The 20,037-nt window shown below is 45.4% G+C and overlaps 1 protein-coding gene across 1 annotated transcript in view; it reads right to left on the reverse strand.

The window, feature by feature from the left end:
* Positions 1-18,832, reverse strand: part of Fndc7 (fibronectin type III domain containing 7) — a 34,022-nt gene extending 15,190 nt beyond the window's left edge. Inside the window, exons 1-5 of the mRNA XM_036191172.1 lie at positions 18,770-18,832; positions 18,272-18,290; positions 9,403-9,657; positions 8,100-8,360; positions 3,370-3,627 (exon numbers count right to left, since the gene is read on the reverse strand). Coding sequence (XP_036047065.1) covers positions 3,370-3,627; positions 8,100-8,360; positions 9,403-9,657; positions 18,272-18,290; positions 18,770-18,832 — 856 coding nt within the window. The remainder of the gene's footprint in view (positions 1-3,369; positions 3,628-8,099; positions 8,361-9,402; positions 9,658-18,271; positions 18,291-18,769) is intronic.
* Between the last annotated feature and the right edge of the window lie 1,205 nt (positions 18,833-20,037).

Below are 20,037 nucleotides of genomic sequence, written 5' to 3' on the forward strand. Positions count from 1 at the left end.
TCTTCCTGTGGCCTGTGAATCAGGATGTAGTCTCAGGTACTGCGATAGTGCCATATGTGCCACCAAGTTCCCCGCCATGATGATAATGGACTAAGCCTCTGAAAGTGTAAGGAAGCCCCCAATTAAATGCTTCCCCAGTCAAGCATTGCCATGGTGATGGTGTGTCTTCACAGGAGTAGAGCAGTGACTAGGACACAGGGGTCACTGATTCTTTCTGGGGAATGTGTGAAAACTTTTATAGAGTGGGGAGTTCTAACTGCAGCCTTCTATGTACTCAGTGACCAAACCACGTTCTTGAGCCCATTCCATCTCCAGAGAGCATCCTGAGCAGATAGGTAAAATGCTAGGTGCTCAGACAAGTACCAAATCAAATGATAAGCACAACTCAGTGCAAACCAAGGAGATGTGTTCAGACGCCCTCCATTTGTATTTCACGCAATAGATGCTACACTATCTCTTCCATAGACATGGATCTCCTTGGCTGATGTTGCTTGGGTTTTTGTGTCAAGGCAATAGTTCTTTTTTGTTGTTGTTTGTTTTTTTCAAGGCAGGGTTTCTCTGTGTAGCTTTGGCACCTGTCCTGGATCTCAATCTATAGACTAGGCTGGCCTTGAACTCACAGAGATCCGCCTGGCTCTGCCTCCCAAGTGCTGGGATTAAAGGTGTGCACCACCACTGCCTGGCCATAGTTCTTTTATCTAAGATCAGCATGGAGTGAAGTCTTCTGAAGGAATGATTTCAACTGAAGGGCATCCATTCAAACCATAAGCTTGCAAAAGTTTTGTCATCTCTACTATAAGTTCTCCTGAAATGGAGTTTACATTTCTGGGCCCTTGGGAACTATAATTCTTTCTAAACATAGTTCTTTAATTGACAAATCAATGTTTTCTCATGGTCAGTACTGACTGTGTCATACCCACACTACAGTGGCAATTCCTGGACCAATAAGGGCAGGAATTGAAAGTTGGAAGGACTCTTTTGGTAGCACTTAACACTGACAACATGTTAAAAATCAATTGGGGAGCTTTTAAAAACTATTCTGTTTAGACTCTATTCCCAGAAATCCCAATTTAATTGATCTTGGTGGGACTCGAGTATTTAGATTTTATGAACATTCCCTAGATACTTTTTGATGTGCATCTGAATTTTAAAACACAGGATGGTTCTCTCCTGCATTACACAACTGACTCAGAATGTCTATGTCTTTGAAGTGTTTCTCTCTCCCTTCACTTTCAGCCACTCTGTCTTCAGAATCACTTTTTTCCCCCCAGGATAGGGTTTCTCTGTGTACCTTTGGCACCTGTCCTGTAGACCAGGCTGGCCTCGAACTCACAGAGATCCATCTTCCTCTGCCTCCCAAATGCTGGGATTAAAGGCGTGTGCCACCAACGCCTGGCTCAGAATCACTTTTATTGTACTGGCTACACGAACCTGTAGTTGTCAAAAGCGAGGTCTAATCACCAAGCTTGTGTTGGTGACCTTAATTTAACCATTCTAAGAAGCCGTGGGTCTGAGAGTTTGACTATATTTTTCCCCTTGGAGAAGAGAGGACGTCAGCTTGGTGAGAGCTCTAATCCTCTGTTCAGAGTCCTTTTCACGTTACAAAGACATAGTTCTGACCACTGAATAGAGTGGACATTGTTACATTGTCTTCAGCCCAGAGGATTGCAATCAGGCAAGGGTGAGCACAGGTCTCAGTGGCCTATTATTGGTGTGCACTGAGGAAATGGCCTTCATGGTCTCTGAGCTTCAGTTTTTGTATCTAAAAGGAAGAGATAAGCCAGACCTGGTGGTGCCTGCCTGTGACCGCAGCACTTGGGAGATGGAAGCTGGAGAATCAGGAGCACAGGGCCAGACCCAGCTACAGAAGTGAATTTGAAGCATACCTGAGCCTCATTAGAGCCTGATTCAAACAAGCAAGCAAACAAACAAAACAATAAAAGAGACAACTCACAAAATTATCCTAAGAGTTAAGTCGTGTAATTATGGTGTCCGAGATGTTGTAGATCTCACTAAACGTTCGTTCTAACTCCCTAGACAAATAGACACTTCTAAATAGAGCGGCAAAACTCCACGTATGTGTCTTGACATCTCTAACAAGAGTACAACTGGGGAAATACTGAAACACACTTAGAACTAGAAATCTCCCATCTTTAGTTTTTAAAACAGCTCCTACCAAGCCTCAGTCATGAAACATATCAAGAAGAGACAGTTAGGGGCTGTGGAAACGGCTCAGTGGGTCAGAGCACTCTTCAGTCATGAGGACCCAAGTTTCAATAACTGGAATCACACAAAAAGCTGATGGCTGCACATGTGTGTGATCCCCGCATCTGTGGATGCTGACGGGCAGATCTTCCAGACTCACTGGCCAAACAGGTATCTTCTGGTTCAGTGAGAGATGGTTGAGTTCTTGCCAAGGCAAGAAGGCAGGAGTGACAGGGTGGATACACACATGGCTGCAAGCATCCTCATACTTACATGTGTGCACCACACATATCACACGTGAATAATCAGTTATACTATGAAGAACTATAAATAACAAACTGTATCATAGAATTTTCAAAACTTTAAAAATTGAAACAGCAAGCAGTTCATGTAGGGAGGCTCTCTTGAGCCCTGGAATTCAAGACCAGCTTGGATAACAACATGAGACCTTGTCTCGAAATGTAAAATAAAATAGCATATGAAGAAATAAAAGAAAGATGAAAAAGAGTGAAAGACCAGGAATAGAGGCCAAGCCTGTGAATGAATAGTCAAAGGAGTGCCTTTTTGCAAAACATAATACGTGCTTCTCCATTGGCATTACTCACTCATCAGAACCCCCAGCTCAATACTTTCATTTAGACCAGGGTTAGCTTTCTTTTTTCTTTTCTTTAAAAGAAAGTCTATTATTATTATTATCATTATTATCATTATTATTATTATATTATTATTATTGTTATTATTATTACAGTGTGTGTGTGTAATGTGGTGGGGAGGGTGTGGCATCGTGAATGTGGAAGCAGACACAACTTGGTGGAGTTGGTCTCCTTCTCCCTTTGTGTGGGTTCCTGGATTGAGCTCAGCTGTGCAGTGAGCACCTTTACCCACTAAGCCCTCCTGACAAGCCTCTCTGTTCTTTTTTGCAGACAAGCTCTTGCTACATAGCCCTGGCTGGTTTAGTACTCAGTATGTAGCCCAGGCTGGCCTCAAACTCATGGCAATCCTCCTGCTTCAGCTTCCCAAATGTTGGGATTGCAAATATATGTCCGTCTTAGACCAGGCTTTGTTCTTCACTGCCTCTGGAGTATTCTAGAAGCTGGCTGGGGATTTCTGTTCCCCTTATGGCTGAACACCGGACCTGCAGGGCTTTCTCTCTTTCTCACATACCAGTCTTCAGGGTTACCGCAGAGGACGACCTGCTGGACCCAGCATCGTTACTGGCCGAGACAGAAATCAGGTACTCTGTTCCACACTGCAGGGAACCGATGCTGCAGGAACTCAGAGCTGTGCTGCAACTCCGCTGGGAAGAATCGCTGGACGCCATCACGGTGTAGTTGAATGCTCCTGCTGTTGGTGTCCATGAAACAGAAGCCTTCAGGGCCCCGCTGTCAAAGAGGACTTGAATATTGGCAGGGGCACGAGGACCTACATTTTTGGGAAACAAGAACCCATGTAAGAGTTAGCTTAGTAATGCTGAAGCCATCAGGAGATACGAGACTAGTAGCTGGTTAACGTTAAGTTGTTCAGCTTAAAATTGGGACTTAGTATACCTGGGAATTGATAACGTAATGGCCATTACTGTGCAGACTCATTCTTAACTATGCAACCTGGGTCATATTATTTAATCTTTTTCTTTGTAAAAAATGATATAAGAGCACTATTCAACACATAACTGACATTTAAAAGCATACTTTGAATGCATAAATATACTGACAAGTGGTGAAAAATCACACTGGGGAAGCCTGGGATGGTAGTACAATTCAGCCCTTGGAATGCTGAAGAAGGAACATTGGAAGTTCACGCCAACCTGTGCTACATAGTGAGACCCTGTGTCAAAAGACCAAGCAGACAAGAAGAAAATGTATCTACATGTGAAAGACCGAAAGGGTCATCTGAGTATGTTGTCACACAGTAGGTCAAATGTTTTCTCTATTATTGACCCATGACGCTAACTAAATTCGTCCCTTCTCAGGCTGGAAAAGCGGCTCCACAGTGAAGTGTTTGCCAAGCATGGAGCAGAGAGTGGGGGCAAGGTTCAACACCCAACCCCACCTTGTTGACCTCTGATGACCTTGACCCTTGACAGCTTTTAGTTCACAGTCGCCTCTAGATAAGCAAGCGGCCCATTCTAAAGCAAAGGATAAAAAGACTCAGCTATAAGTTCCCACGTGATGGTAGTCTTTCCCCCATTCTTAAGCGTGCCTCCATGTCTTCATGGTTAAACTGTTTACAAACCTGGAGGACTGAGCCAGCCAGGCGGCTTAGCCGCCAAGCCTGACCCGAGTTCAGAATCCGCACAGTGGAAGGAGAGAACTGACCCCTGCAAGCTGTCCTCTGACCTTCACATGTGTGTCATGGCATGAATCACACACACACACACACACAAACACACACACACACACACACACACACACACACACACACACATTGAAAGTATAGAAAACTACTTGTTAAAACACTGGAGAGCAGGTGCTCGTGAGGAAAGGTTGTTGGCCTCAGTTCTCCTGGGGAATCTGCAGGGGCTGGTTCCATGGAGCACATCCTCCACACATATCTGAGGTACAGGGGAGGCTCTGCCTGAGGAGACAGTTAGACACTGACTCATTCTGTTTGAAGAAGGTACCCTCCCTATTTCCCTTACAGGCCATCTTGACAGGACCTTTTACCCCATGCATGGTCTGCTTATCCCCAAGAACCCTCAGCTTCTCCCTTGAGGTAGTGCTGGATCAAGGCTGGTAAGGGTTGCCTGTAGTGTCTGAAGACAACTAACTTTCCAACCAAAACATAGGTGACGTAGGGAAACAGGTAGGATATTGGGAGACTGTCAAGGGCTGGCCTGGGTGCTCCAGAATGCACAGGCTGCCTCGCTGCCTCCAGCACTTCAGAAAGTGATCTTATTTGGAAATAGGGTCATGGGCATAAGTTAGTTAAATGAGGTCATTAGGATGAGACCTAATCCAACAAGATGATGTCCTTAGAAAGAGAAGAAACCCCGACACTGATGTATGCATAGAGGAAACACAAGGTGAACAGAGAGAGATGGCCACACACAGGCCAAGGGGAATATACCTTTCTGGATACATCCTTCCTTGGTTCTCAGGAGGAACCAACCCTGCCAATGCCTAGATTTTAGGTAAGCTTAGCCTCCACAACTGTGGAACAACACATTTCTATTACTTAAGCCCCCCAGCCTGTGGTACTTTCTGACAGCAGCCCTGGAAAGCTGACAGAGAGACAAAATCCGGACTCTGTAAAACAGGAGGAAACAGTGAGGTGCGCTGGTGCATGACAGCTGGGGCAGGCAGAGCAGGAGTCAAGGCCAGCCTTGCCTGCAGAGTGAGCTCCAGGGAAGCTGGGGAACTCCCCGGTCTCAAATAAAAACCAGCAAAACAAAAGAAAAAAATCACTCGGAACCAAGCAAGCAGGTGGTGACATCTGTTTCTCTTTGGCCCCAGTCTCAGGGACCATCACACAAGAGTAGAAAGAGATCAAGAGAGTGAGGTCGGGAGAAACCTACGTGTGACAGTGTCTCTGGACATGTCAAAACCACTGTGTGAGTGAACCCCGATCGGCTATGGCTGCTCCCCGAGGCTTTCACAGATTGAGCTAGTCAGCATCCCAGCATTGAGAGAGAAGGCATCCAGGAGCCCTTGCCATTAACTGAGGAGCCCTTGACAGGTGATGGCTTCTGGAGGAAGGCGAGGCAATTTATTTAAGGGTGTGGCCCTGGTAGGCTGACTAAGCTCCAATGACCTCACACCCAAGAGTATATGGGCAGCCACAAATTAGTCTTGCTGGATTATATTTTTTAACTTTGTTTTAAATGATTTATTTGTTTTTATTTCATATGCATTGGTGTTTTGCTTGAGTGTATGTCTGCATGAGGGCATTGGATGCCCTGGAACTGGAGTTACAGACAGTTGTGAGCTACCATGTGGCAGCTGGAAATTGAACCTGGGTCCTTTGGAAGATCATCCAGTGCTCTTAACCACTGAGCCATCTCTACAGCCTCTGCTGGATTATTTCTTAAGGCAGTGGCTGTAGAGATGGCTCAGTGATTAAGAGCACTGGCTGCTCTTCCAGAAGATGGGGGTGGGGGTGCAGATCCCCAGCATCTACATGGTGGCTCACAGATGTCTGTAACTTCAGTTTCAGGGGATCTGACACTCTCTTCTAGCTTCCATAGGCAACAGGAATGCACGTGTTATATAGACACACAGGCAGGCAAAATGCTTATATACACTTTTTTAAAAAAGACATGAAGTTGGGGATGAAGGATAAGGTGGGTCTGGGAGGAGTTACGGGGAGCAGTAGGGGTGAATATCAAAGTATATGTATAAAATTCTCAAAAACTAATCCAGCAGAGGTGGTGCATGCCTTTAATCCCAGCACTTGGGAGGCAGATCTTGAGGCCAGCCTGGTCTACAAAGTGAGTTCCTGGACAGCCAAGACTGTTACACAGAAAAACCCTGTCTTAAAAACAACAACAAAACAAGACAAAAATTCTCAAAAACTAATATAAAAATATTATTGAAAAAGAAACCAGGTGGCGCTCTTGTTTCCTCCCTGGTGTAGACGCTCCATCCTGGGCACATGGTATCGTGTACATTCTAGCAGAGTCCTTTGTTACATGTGACCATAACGTCCAAGTTCTGCATCTTTGGACAGGCTCAGTTCTTTGGGTGCAGGAATTGCTTCATTTCATCTTGCATTCCCAGCAGCTAAATGTTTCCAGGAAGATGAGGGGAGGAAAGAGAAAGGAAGGTGGGAAGGAGAGAGGAGGGGAGAGGAAAGAGGAGAGGAGGGGCCAGGGCAGGCAAGCCACCAAAAGGGCCGGGAAGGCTGGTTTGGCACAAATACCCTGAGGCATCAAGCCAACCATGAAATCACCTTGGGGCTGCTCGCCATCCTTTCCCCATATGAGTATTATGTAAGTCAAACTCTCTCTTTTCCCTGAATTTCTGCTTGGCTCATAAGCCATGAGATTCTCATTCCAGACTTAGAGAAAGTTGAAGAGACTATTTCTAGTTTCTTCCCACCTTTCCTGGGTCCTCCCCTAAGAGATCTACTCTGGTTAGGTTGGTGAAGGTCTGGCATTTATTACACACACACACACACACACACACACACACACACAGACAGACACACGCACGCACACACGCACGCACGCACACATTACTCCCTCTGATTCTTCAGATTCTAGCAGCTGAATTTGGACTTCTGGTTTCCGTGCTTAGGAGCACCTCCCCTTCTCTGTGTTCCTGGGGTGGAAGGCTGAGAGAACACATTACACTACCACTGGGCAGTTCACAGCTAGAGAAGGGGCGGTGGGCAGCCCACGTCAGCTTCAGCCTTGTGCCAAAGTGTCGGGGAGCTCTAACATCTGAAACAGACTCTCATGTCAAGCCCAGGAGCAGCAGGAACTCTCTCTGTGCCTGTGTCCCTGGGACAATTCTGGCTTCAGGTTTGCACACACTCACTAAGTGTCTGCTGAATGAATGAATTCCTATTTGCCTCAGTTTCTTTTTGTTTAGGCTGTTGGCTTGAACACAGGAGGGAAAAAAGCAGGGAATGCTTGAGTTGGTCCAACAAGACCAGGAAGGCACAAGGAAGGACTGGTCATCCTAACCAGAGCCCTTTCCTTCTGGGATCTGGAATGTGCCCGCTGCAGTGGACTTGGCTACCAGAGGGAAGCACTGGCCTCCACCTCACTCAGAGAGCATTTGAACTGCTGCCGAGGAATAGTCAAGGCACTATAAATAACTTCGTAGAAATTTAAACAGCTGTTGCCAGCTGCTCTGTACTCATCACTTAGTGTTGCTCTCCACGGCTGCGATACACAGCCCCCTCATTAATCAAGAGTGAGATTGTTCAAGGCTGAGCTGAGGAGTCCTTACCGGTTCTCTGGTTGCAGGTGGAGTCATCCCCAGGGATTCCATTGTCATTCCACGCATAGGCCTTTATAGTGTAGAGAGTCCCAGCATCTAAACTGCTGAAGGTTAAGGAGGTGTTTGTGGTATTCTCCTTCCAAATTCTACCCAAGCCATTGGCTCGCATAACAGACACAGAGAAGCCGATTGCCATATACACGACATCCCACCTCACAAGGATGGAGTCTGGACTTGGAGAGCCAACTTCCAGAACAGGTGCCGCCAACACTGTTAGCAAAAACAAAAGGAAACCGTGAATGCGCGTTATAAAACCCTGTAGAGAATAATTCAAGTTATCGAGGGATAAATAAGTGCAAGTTGACTGTCCATATTATTCATATTATAATGGCAGCATTCCATTCAATAATTGCTACTTGGAACTGAGGATGTAGCCCGGTGGTAGAGTGCTTGTTTGACACCATGGAGGCCCTGGGTTCATTCTACAGTATGATTTTTAGGAAAGCCATTTAAGTGTATATTAATAATAAATGATGTGGCAGGAAATGTGGAAACTCAAGCAGCAGTGGTGGTGCACACTTATAATCCCAGCACTCAGGAAGCTGAGGCAGGAGGACTGCTTGGAGTTTGGGCCCAGGTTAGGCTATCCTGTCTCAAATTTGAGGTAGGAAGACACTAGAAAATACCAGGCAATACTTTCAACTTGCAGTTGGTAAGAAGTTAGATAAAGTATCCATAAAAATGAATAAGAAAAAAATGATTGTTTATACTATTTTAGTGTGCAAATAACTTTTATTTTTCAACCCTGAGAGTGAACTCAGAGCCTTGTAAATGTTAGGCCAGCACTCTACCACTGAACTAGACACCAATCCTTGCACATAGCTTTTCAGAAATATGCCCAGGTGTGGTTTTATGAAGTGAATTGAATGCTAATAGCAAATCCCCAAACTTTTATTTGTTACTGTATCTGCCATATGCTCAGTGTGCTGCAAAATCTGTTCTATGTGTTCCCTATTTGGCATGGGTAAAAACAGAAATTGCTTTTTTGTAGATTTAAAAGCATTCTGCTTTTAAAGTTGTCCAGAAATGGATTTTGAATCCCAAAGCAGAGTACTAGGCACTGAGGTATCACTTCCTCCACAAATTGCTGAGTTGCAATAACAAAAACAAACAAAAACTGACGGCTTTTGCCTCTGGGCCTTGCATTGTGGAACTTATGTGTGCACAAACCACACAACACATTTGCAGTGCTGTTAAAATTGATCTAAGTCACAAACAAACACTCAGCCTGCATTAGCATCCAGTTCTCTACCTGTCTTTGCCTGCTTTGGAGATGACGCCTCGCTTCGTCCAGAGGCACTGATGGATCTGATGGTGATCTGGTACAAGGTCGCAGCCTTCAGGCCTGTCAAAGTGCCTGGGGAACTGGCCACTGTGGTCTCAATGATTGTGTCCCCATCTTCAGCTGTGAGCAAGTAACTTGTGGCCCCTGGCACAGTCGTCCACTCTACAGTGATACTATTGCTGATTTTTGAATATGCCTGATCAATAGTTGGTGTTTCAGGTGCTGGAAGACATTTTGACGTTGTACGTTAGTCAGGATACCCTACAGGGATAACATCTTTCGTCACTTCCTTCCTAAACTACATTATTCTGGTTCTTCCCATGAACATGAGCTTTAGCTTCCTTTCCAGAGAAAGAGGGAAGCAGGGTGTGGTAATGCACACCTGTGGTCCAGCTACATAAGAGGTGGAGGCAGGGGGGGTGAAATTAAGGCCAGTCTGGACAACTTCACAAGACTCTGTCTCAAAATCGTAAAACAATAATGATTACGCTTATAATTGCTATCTGAATGTAGCTCAGTGGTAGAGCACTTGAAAGAAAAGAAGAGAGGGGCTGATGCCAGGGCTCAGAGGGCAGGAGGCTTGTCACCAGACCTGACGATCTGAGTTCGAGCCCTGGGATCCACATGTCAGAAGAAGAGAACTGACATCTGAAGTCCTCTAACCTTGATATAGGCATTGCAACATGTAGGTGCATGCATCACACAGACACACACAGAGGCATGCATGCACACCATGCACACGCATGCTACACACAGGCATGCATGCACACGCCACACACACCCACTCACACCACACACAGAGAGACATGCATGCACCCCATACACACACACACACACACACACACACACCACACACCCACTTACACCACACACAGAGAGACATGCATGCACCCCATACACACACACACAAACACACACACACACACACACACCACACAGAGAGACATGCATGCACACCATACACTCGCATGCTACACACAGGCACACACATACACACAGGCATGCATGTACACACCACACACACCCACTCACACCACACACAGAGAGACATGCATGCACCCCATACACACACACACACACCACACACAGGCACACCACATACATTCACATACACACAGAGGCATGCATGCACACCATACACAAGCATGCTACACACACACACACACACACACACACACATACACACACACACACACACACACGCACACGCATGCACGCACGTGCACGCACACACAAATAAATAAGTAAATGTAATGAAAATACAAATGTTAGAAAAAGAGCTAAAGAAAGAGTGAGGGAAGCCAGAAGGAACAACTGTTTTCCGAGACAGCCAGAGCATAGCGTCACTTCCCAGCTGCCACTTGTACTTCCCAGCTGCCACTTGTACTTCCCATGCTTTTAAGTAAATTAAGTGGGAGTGGGAGGAGACTGGGAAAGAGCTGGGGAGGGGGAGAAGAGAGTGGAGGGGCTTTAATCCGGAGGCTTCTCCTCTGGTTTGGTCTTCTGTGAGTTTCCAAGGCTGCTGTGTCATTGAGGTCCTCCCTGCCCCCACCCAGGCAGCACCGCTTCCAGCTGGGCCCTCCATGCCCACCTCACGGCCTGTGGTCACTTTCTCATGACTCCGCACATTTCCCAAGTGGGCTCTAATCTAACCCAGGAAGGAGGAGAACAGAGTGCTTTGTTACTATCGGAGCAGAACAACTTTCAGGTTCTCCTGTAGACAAGAAACTCATTCTTCCTGTGCCTGCCAAAATATACGCCTCAGTGTGAGGCTTAGATACTGAAGCCCTTCGGGGGCTGACTACAGTTGGTGTGGGAATGTTTGTGTCATGAGCATACCGGAGAGCTCTTGGCTTCCGATATAGGGTGGAACATACAGTGTGAGAATCAGATCTACCACTTGAGAAAATCCACAGACACACACACACAGACACACACTGACACACACGGACACATGGACACACACACACAGACACACACACACAGACACACAGACACACACAGACACACACACACACACACACACACACACACACACACACACACACATCCTGTATCTTGTAGGAGATCCAAGCAGAAGAGATCGATAAACATATGCTGGGTTTTTAATTCTGAAACTGGCTCTCCGCCTTTTAATGTTAATGGACTCCATTTGTTGAGCACAGTCAAGGCATGCCAAAACTGAGGGGCGAGCCAGACACTGGTGCATGCTTGTGACCCAGCACTTGGGAGCTGAGGCAGGAAGATGTCAATCAAGTTTGAGGCCCAGCTGGGCTATATAGATCCTATCTCAAACAAACAAACAACAACAAACCAAAGCCAGGTATAGCATGCATGCCTGTAATCTCTTGGGGGGTGGGGGTTCTGCTCAACTTCATAGAGGGTTGGAAGAGGCCAGACTATTTGCAACCCTATCTCAAAAACGACACCTTGTGGGAGCCCGTTTTCAAGTTCCTCGTGGCTTTACCCAGCAGGTCTGCAGAGAGAGGATGACTGGACTACCGGCCTGAGTGCAGGTGTCTGAGAGGGTCTGCACTTGGCTGTGCTGGGGGAGGTCTTTTGCTCCAACCCTTGGCGTTTCTATAAATACCCTGGGGCAGAGACAGTCAGGGCCCATTGGAACAGGTTCCAGGCCCTCTCGAGGCTATCCGTTATTTTCTATCTGTTTCTCTCCGCACTATAAATCCTTCTATCTAATATTTCCTGCTGCTCACACTCAAGAAAACTCTGGGGAACTGTGGGGTTGGTGGGTAAATGCCCCACAACAACCAAAGAAATTTAAAATCACTCGATCACCCAACCAACCTTCCCAAACCAACAAAATGAAAAGATTACAGGGCAAGAAGACAGAATAAAAGCCGAGAGGTTTGCCAGCATCAACTCTTCCTGGCTTTCCCTTCAACCAAACCCGAGGTACCCAACACAGACAACCTTCTCTTTCAGTCCCAATAGTCAAGAGAGTTCATGTTGGCAGTCATTCAGAAATAATCAGGCAGCCAAAATGAACAAAGTCTTCACTGTCCTTTGGCCAGAAACTTCTGGAACACCATCCAGGAGTATCTCTTTGTCACAGAAAGAAAATCATGCTGGTCATATATGCTGGGGAAAGGTGGGGGCCTGGTGGCCTTTTGCCAGTGAAGCTGATTCTGCAGGAAGAGTGGATGCCTCTTCTGTCCCCTCAGAACAAAGAGCCCCCAGGAGGGCCTCCCTCTCCTGCCCCCTATCTCCCATCTGCAAGCCCTCCCACCCCACCCTCTAGTGTCATTTTCCTGTGGTCTGTGCCTCCTTTCTTCTTATTCTCAGGTGTCTCTCAACGCCTTCTGTTTCCTCTGTCCCACATTTATTTCAGTTCCTGTGCTAGACAGTCCTGCTCATTGGAATGGACAAACTTCTGGGAAAATGACCAGCTGCAGACAGAGAAGGCCTGGGGCTGCCTTCATGGAGAGGAGCTAAAAGGCCACAGTGCACTATCTTCCCACAGGCAGCCATGAGCACTCTCCATGTGCCCATCCAGCTGAGCAGAGAGGGAGCGCACAGGAAGCTGCATCAGCAGAGTGGAAATCAGGGTGGAGACACAGCAAAGCATTTGGATTCAAGGGTTCAGGGTTAAGGCCTGGCTCTGCTTTTTATTTTTGTGTGTGAGTGAATGTGAGACATTTAAGCTATTCTAGGATAAGTTCCCTTTGAGAAAACTGGGTAACTACACTTTAGGAATTACTTTGAAATGTGTAAAGTATCTGGAACTTATGATTATTGTAAAGATTAAACAAAAGTATATGTAAAGGTATCTTGAACGTTTCTCATTCCCCACCGTGTGTGTGTGTGTGTGTGTGTGTGTGTGTGTGTGTGTGTGTGTGTACTAAGGTAAGCAAGTGTGGATGAGTTTTGAAAAGCCAGATCATACAGTATAGCCACTAGGGGTCCAGTGACAGTGAGACTCTAGGGTAAACACAGGCAGGAGACAGACAGAGACACACAGAGAGACACAGAGGAGAGACAGAAATACACAGAGAGAGACAGAGAGAAACACAGAGACACACAGAGAGATAGACAGAGAGAGACACAGAGAAACACAGAAACACACAGAGAGATAGACAAAGACAGAGACACAGACATAGAGACAGAGACATAGAGAGATAGACAGAGACACAGAGAGAGACAGAGACACAGAAAGATAGACAGAGACAGAAAGAGACAAAGACAGAGTCAGAAACAGAGAGAGACAGAGATAGAGACAGAGACAGAGAGGGACAGAGATAGAGACAGAGAGAGAGAGAAAGAGAGAGAGTATGCCTGGTTCACAGTTGGCTTTCAGCAGATTGACTAGTGCCAGCCACAAAAGCAAATTAACTGAGCCCTCTAGAACAGTGGTTCTCAACCTCCTGATGCTGCGACCTTTAATACAGTTCCTCGTGTGGTGGTGACCCCCAACCATAAAATTATTTTTGTTGCTACTTCATAACATTAATTGTGCCACTATTATGAATCATAATGTAAATATCTGTGTTTTCTGAAGGTCTTTAGGCAACCCCTGTGAGTCATTCGACCCCCAAGGGGCTGCAACCTTTAGGTTGAGAACCGCCGCTCTAGGAGACAAGCAGCAGCATCCCAGTGTTCGTGGGGGAATGGCATGGGCAGATGATCTGGATGCGAGCGTTTGAGTGTATCAGAGTCGGTGAGCCTGATGTAAGGCGCAAGTGTGATCATCTGCTGTAGTGCAAAGGAGTCCAAGTGCCCAGTCCTGGTGTGGCAGAACGAGACAAAGTGGGACCAGACTTTGGGGACATTTTTTTCCGTGAGAAGGATGGACTGGGAGACAGATGTGCCATGACAGGTTTCAACAGCCCTTCAAAGAAATGAAGAAGCAAAGCCGCTCTTGAGTGGCTGGGGACATGGCTCAGTTGGTAGAGTGCTTGCCTACCTAGCATGCACGAAGCTTTGATTCCATCCCCAGTACCTCATAAACCCAGTGGAGGCCTATAATCCTAGTAGGGGATCATAAATTATAGGTCATCCTTGACTGCTTCGGGAGTTTTAGGCCAGCCCGAAGGACCTTAGACCTTGTCATAAAATAAGTCAGGGCTTTGGGAAGAAGATAGAGCCTAAGAAAGGATAGCTGAGAGAGACGAGGCTGATTCCAAGGGAGCAGACACATCTATTGGCATCGTTTCTCTTTTGAGAACAGGTAGCATCTATTAATAAGAGGCTTGGAGACTCTGGCTGACAGGGCTAAGCTTTGTCCCCTCCACCCGTGGTGCTAGAGATTGAGTGGAAGTTCTCACACATGCTGAGCAAGCGTCTGTAACTGAGCTTACCACCCCAAGCTAAATGATGATTAAATTATAGTATTATCATTTAGTAATGACATGGGCGTGGTGATATTTTGTTGTACTCTAATAAAATGTGCCTGAAGATCAGAGGACAGAGCCAGCCACTAGATTAAACATAGAGGCCAGGCAGTGGTGGCACACACCTTTAATCCTAGCACTCGGGAGGCAGAGATCTGTCTGGACCTCTGTGAGTTCAAGGCTACACTGGGCTACATGAGATTGATCCAGTCTAGGAGAGAAACAGAGCCAGGCAGTGGCGGCATACACCTTTAATCCCAGTATTTGGGAAGCACACACACCATTAATCCCAGCACTAGGAAGGTTGAGATAGGAAGTAAAATGGTGGAGAAAGGCATATAAGGTGTGAGGAGATGGGAACAAGTGTAGTTGGAGTTCTCCTGTGTCCCATCTGGCCCATGGTCAGGACAAATCTCTCTCACCCACCAGTCCTGCAGCCGCTTGGACCCAAGTAAACACACACAGGCTTATATTAATTAAAACTGTATGTCCTAATGGCTCAGGCTTCTTGCTAGCTAGATCTTACATCTTAAATTAACCCATTTCTATAAATGTATACCTTGCCACATGGCTTGTGGCTTACCAGTATCTTTACATCTTGCTTCTCATGGCAGTGGCTGGCAGCATCTCTTGACTCAGCCTTCCACTTCCCAGAATTCTCCTGTCTGCTTATCCCACCTATACTATACTTCCTGCCTGGCCAATCAGTGATTTATTTATCAATCAATCAGAGCAACACATTCACAGCATACAGAAAGACATCCCCAGCAAACTAGAGAGCCTTTTGGCTGAGGACTCAAGTCAAAAGATTCATGGAGTTGGTGAGGTGAGAAGTGGCTATGGCTTGTTCCTTTGTCTCTCTGATCTGTCAGTATTTACCCCGATATCTGGCTCCAGGTTTTTATAATAAGACCATTTAGGATTCATGCAACACATGGAGTTTTTGTTTTGTTTGTTTTATTTTGCTTTTTGTTTGTTTTCTCTCTTTCTCTTTTCTTTTTTGGTTTTTGAGACAGGGTTTCTCTGTGTAGTCCTGGCTGTCCCTGTCCTGGAACTTGCTCTGTAGACTAGCTGGCCTCCACTCAGGTATCCACCTACCTCTGCCTCCCAAGTGCTGGAATTAAAGTTGTGCACCACCAGGCCCTGCTTTAATATTGTTATTTTATCATTATTAAAATCTTGGGAAGAATAAGAAATTATAAATCCTATCCACCCCACTCTCTCAATCTGAGAGAGAGAGAGAGAGAGAGAGAGAGAGAGAGAGAGAGAGAGAACTGAGAAGTGGGGATGTCAAGTGTCAGGCACTCCTTGGGAAGACTTTATTCCCTAGATGTGCATATAACCACACTGATGCATCCAAAATGAAACCCTTTGATTCTCAGCATCTGTGAGTTTGATCAACTCAGAGAATCTAAATCAGCTCCAAGTCCTCAGAGCCCAGACACAGATCAGTGGCAATGCCAAAGCCCAAAGAGAAGTGCACACATGCACAATGGAGCCTTCTCCACAGCACAAATTAGACACCGTCCATCTATTGAAAAACCAAGACGAATTTGTTAGCAGCATCACTGGCATCGAATCTAGCCCTCCTGATTTCTCTCCAATGGGATGGATCATGTTGGGACTAAAAGAAGTCCATCTGAAGGTCTCAATGAGTCCTGGGTTTACCGGGATTTTGTAAGACACAATGAAGTCTGATTTTGCTACACAAAGGGCAGCTCTTTATTTTTTTAATCACTTATCAACCAAGCAGAGTAGTATATGCATGTGGTACCGGCTCCTCAGGTGACTGAGGCAGGATTATGTACGCCTGGTCAAAGCCAGGCTGGTCAACATAGGGACTCACCTCAAATGAAATAAATAAAACCAATAGTAAAAAATTAAAAAAAAAAAAAAAAACATTAGGAATGTGGTTAATCAGTCTTTCTCATAGCTTCCTGGACAATCATGAAGGTCTCTCAAGAGTAATATAATGATGATGGACTGGAGAGGTGGCTCAGTGGTTAAGAGCACTGGCTGCTCTTCCAGAGAACCCAGGTTCAATCCCCAGCAACCACATGGTGGTTCACAAACATCTGTAACTCCAGTCCCAGAGGATCCAATATCCTCTTCTGGCTTCTTCAGGCACTATGTATGTGTGTAGTACATGGACATACATGCAGACAACACACCCATATGCATAAAACAAATTTTAAAAATTTTCAAAGAATAATATAATAAGTAAGAATAAAGCAGAAAGTTAGTTTTAAAAGCCAAAGGAATAGCTGGATGTGGTGGGGCACACCTTTAATCACAGCACTAGGGAGGCAGAGGGAAGCAGATCTCTGAGTTTGAGGCCAGCCTGGGCTACAGAGTGAGTTCCAGGACAGCCAAGACTACACAAAGAAACCCTGTCTGGAAAACAAAGCAAAACAAAAACTACACTGTATATGTATGAATTTTATGAAATATTAAAATGTAGCCATATATTCAATGTAAAATTTCCTAATTCTACATTGTTTTTTGTGATGTTAGCAAAACAATAGAAGTTGTTCCAGTGTGGGTTGAATCACTGTGAGAGCTTATCTCTAAGAGAGCTGATTTTTATGGTTTTTGCCGATAATTTAAAACCAATTCAACATAAATTGCTATCCTGTGGACTTAGCTGATAGATGTATGAAGCAGAAAGTATTTCTAGAAAAAATTACTGTGGCCTCCAGTCATTTATTCAAGAAGAAAAATGTTGATTGAAATCTTTTTTAAATAAGGAAACTTTTCAGTTCTGAATCATTATATTACTGGATTGATCTCAAGATAAGGCTAGATGTACAAAGCGCTCTCTCTCTCTCTCTCTCTCTCTCTCTCTCTCTCTCTCCCACTCTCACTCTCCCTCCCTCCCTCCCTCCCTCCCTCCCTTTCCCCGCCTCCCCCTCTCTCTGGTTTGCTTTTAGTTTGCTTTTTTGAGACAGGATCTCCTGCACTCCAGGCTTGCCCCACAATTTTTATGTAGCCAAAGGCAACCTTTACCCTCCCACCTCCACCTTCCAAGTTCTGGGACTATGGGTGTGCACCACCACACCTGAAACAGAGTTTTTTGTTTGTGTTTTTTCTTGGTCGAGGATCTTGAAAGTGTAATTAAATACAGCATTTCTGATTTTGTTTGTTTGTTTGTTTGTTTTTCTAATGCCCCAGAAGACAATAGGAACATTATATAGGTGACCGTTGTGGAGCGATTTTACTTTTTGACTGGACTGATGATCACTGTGGTAGTTTGTCCACAGCTAACTGGATGGAAAATGTGGTGCTGTATTATAGTTCTCACTAGCAAGACCTTACCAATTGTGTTCTCTCCAGCACCTTTTACAGTGGTGTTAGCACCCAGTGTGCATGCTCAGCAAATGTTGATACCCGCCCTCTACGACAGTCTTTATAGATAAGACTAGAGCAATCATCAGTGGGAGGTAAAATCAAATATAAGAAGGGAAGAGTTGCATGTCAGAAATTGTTACCTGTTTTGGATGAAATAACCTGAAAAGGAAAATTTAGAAGGTTAGAAGAATAAGGAAAAACAGCATTTGGGGAAACAAAACAAACACATCAGCCAGAAAGAACGCAATCATCACGATGTTTCTGTGCACAGTGAGTAGCTTTCCATTCACGGACTGCTTTTCTGTTCAACTCATTTATTTCTCATAAAGCAACACTGTTGTGACTGCGAGGCTGGGCACTATTAGTTTGTGTTACTGTTCCGTTTCCCTTGAATCTGCCTGGTGAGCTAAGTCAGAAGCTGTTGACAGATTTTTTTTTTCAGAAGTCTTTGTTCTTGAAACACGATGATATTCTTGTCTCCTCTCCTTAGTACATCTCAGACACAAAAACATACCATCTTAGTATGATTTTAAGGTATTTCTAGTTACATTTCCCTACTCCTCAGCCCTTCAAAAAGAGAGAAAGATGGGTATCTTTTCCCCCAAACTAGTTGTAGTTGATTGAAAAGGCAGACTCACCGTGTTCAGACAGAGGAGAGTGAATCCTGTCACAGACAAAGACTTCTTGGGTCTTCCAGCCATCCTGTTAGCACGAACCAGTGATCTGGGTCCTCTGGCTCCCAGAAGCGCAGCACTGAAGGTGAAGGTCTCAGAGCGCTGTGCCACAGTGCTGGGGACAGCCTCTGGAAGTCGCCTCCTTTGGTGCAGCGCTTACCTGGAATGAGGGACACTGGGGACTGGCAGGAACAGGTACTGCAAAGGTTTAAAAGAGAGTCAGAGAAAGTCATGCCAGGCAGGCCAAAGAAGCTCCTGCAACCTTGGATTCAAGGAACTATGTTCAGTGCTCTCCCTTATAATAAATTTTACTCCTGGTATAGTAGGCCTTTAGTCCCAGCACTCGGGAGACACAGGTAGGCAGATCTCTGTGAGTTCAAGGCCGGCCTGGTCTACATTGTGAGTTCTAGGACAGTCAGAACCCTGTCTCAAAAACAAAACAAAACAAAACAAAACAAAAACAAAAAACAAAAACAAAACAACCAAATTTACAAAGCTGTAGAGAAAACTATTGATAAGGTAGAGTGATTTTAAACTCGGGGATTCCTGTCTTATTTTTGCCTTTGGTTGATGCTTATGTATTAGCTAGACTTCGTATATTTTAGTCAGCTTTTTGCTGTTGTGGCCAAAGACCTGAATAACCAATTTGAGAGAGAGAAGGTTGGTTCTGGCTTGTGGTCTCAGAGGGATCAGTTTAGCTCCACCTGCTAGGAAAGAACATTCTGACATCCTCAGTGACATGGTGAGCATGAGGACAGCCTGGACTATGTGAGACACTGTCTTTAAACAAAGAAGACTTGGGTCTGGAGAGATGGGTCAGCAGTTAAGAGCACTGGCTGCAGCCGGGCAGTGGTGGTGCACGCCTTTAATCCCAACACTTGGGAGGAGCCAGGTGGATCTCTGAGTTCGAGGCCAGCATGGGCTACGGGGTAAGAGCCAGGAAAGGCACCAAAACTACACAGAGAAACCCTGTCTTGAAAAATAAACAAACAAACAAACAAACAGAGAACTGGATGCTCTTGCTGAGGATCCAGGTCCAATTACCAGTAACTACATGGTAGCTCACAATCACCTCTAACTCCGATTTCAGGGCATTGCATTCCCTTTTCTAGTCTCTGTGGGCACCAGGTACACATGTGGAACAAGGACACACATGCAGGCAAAGCATCCATGTGCATAATACAAATTAAAACTACAAATTGTAAAGACTTAAAAATGCATAAATAAATGGA

This window comes from Onychomys torridus, chromosome 6 (genome assembly GCF_903995425.1).
Source record: "Onychomys torridus chromosome 6, mOncTor1.1, whole genome shotgun sequence".
Lineage (NCBI taxonomy): Eukaryota > Metazoa > Chordata > Mammalia > Rodentia > Cricetidae > Onychomys > Onychomys torridus.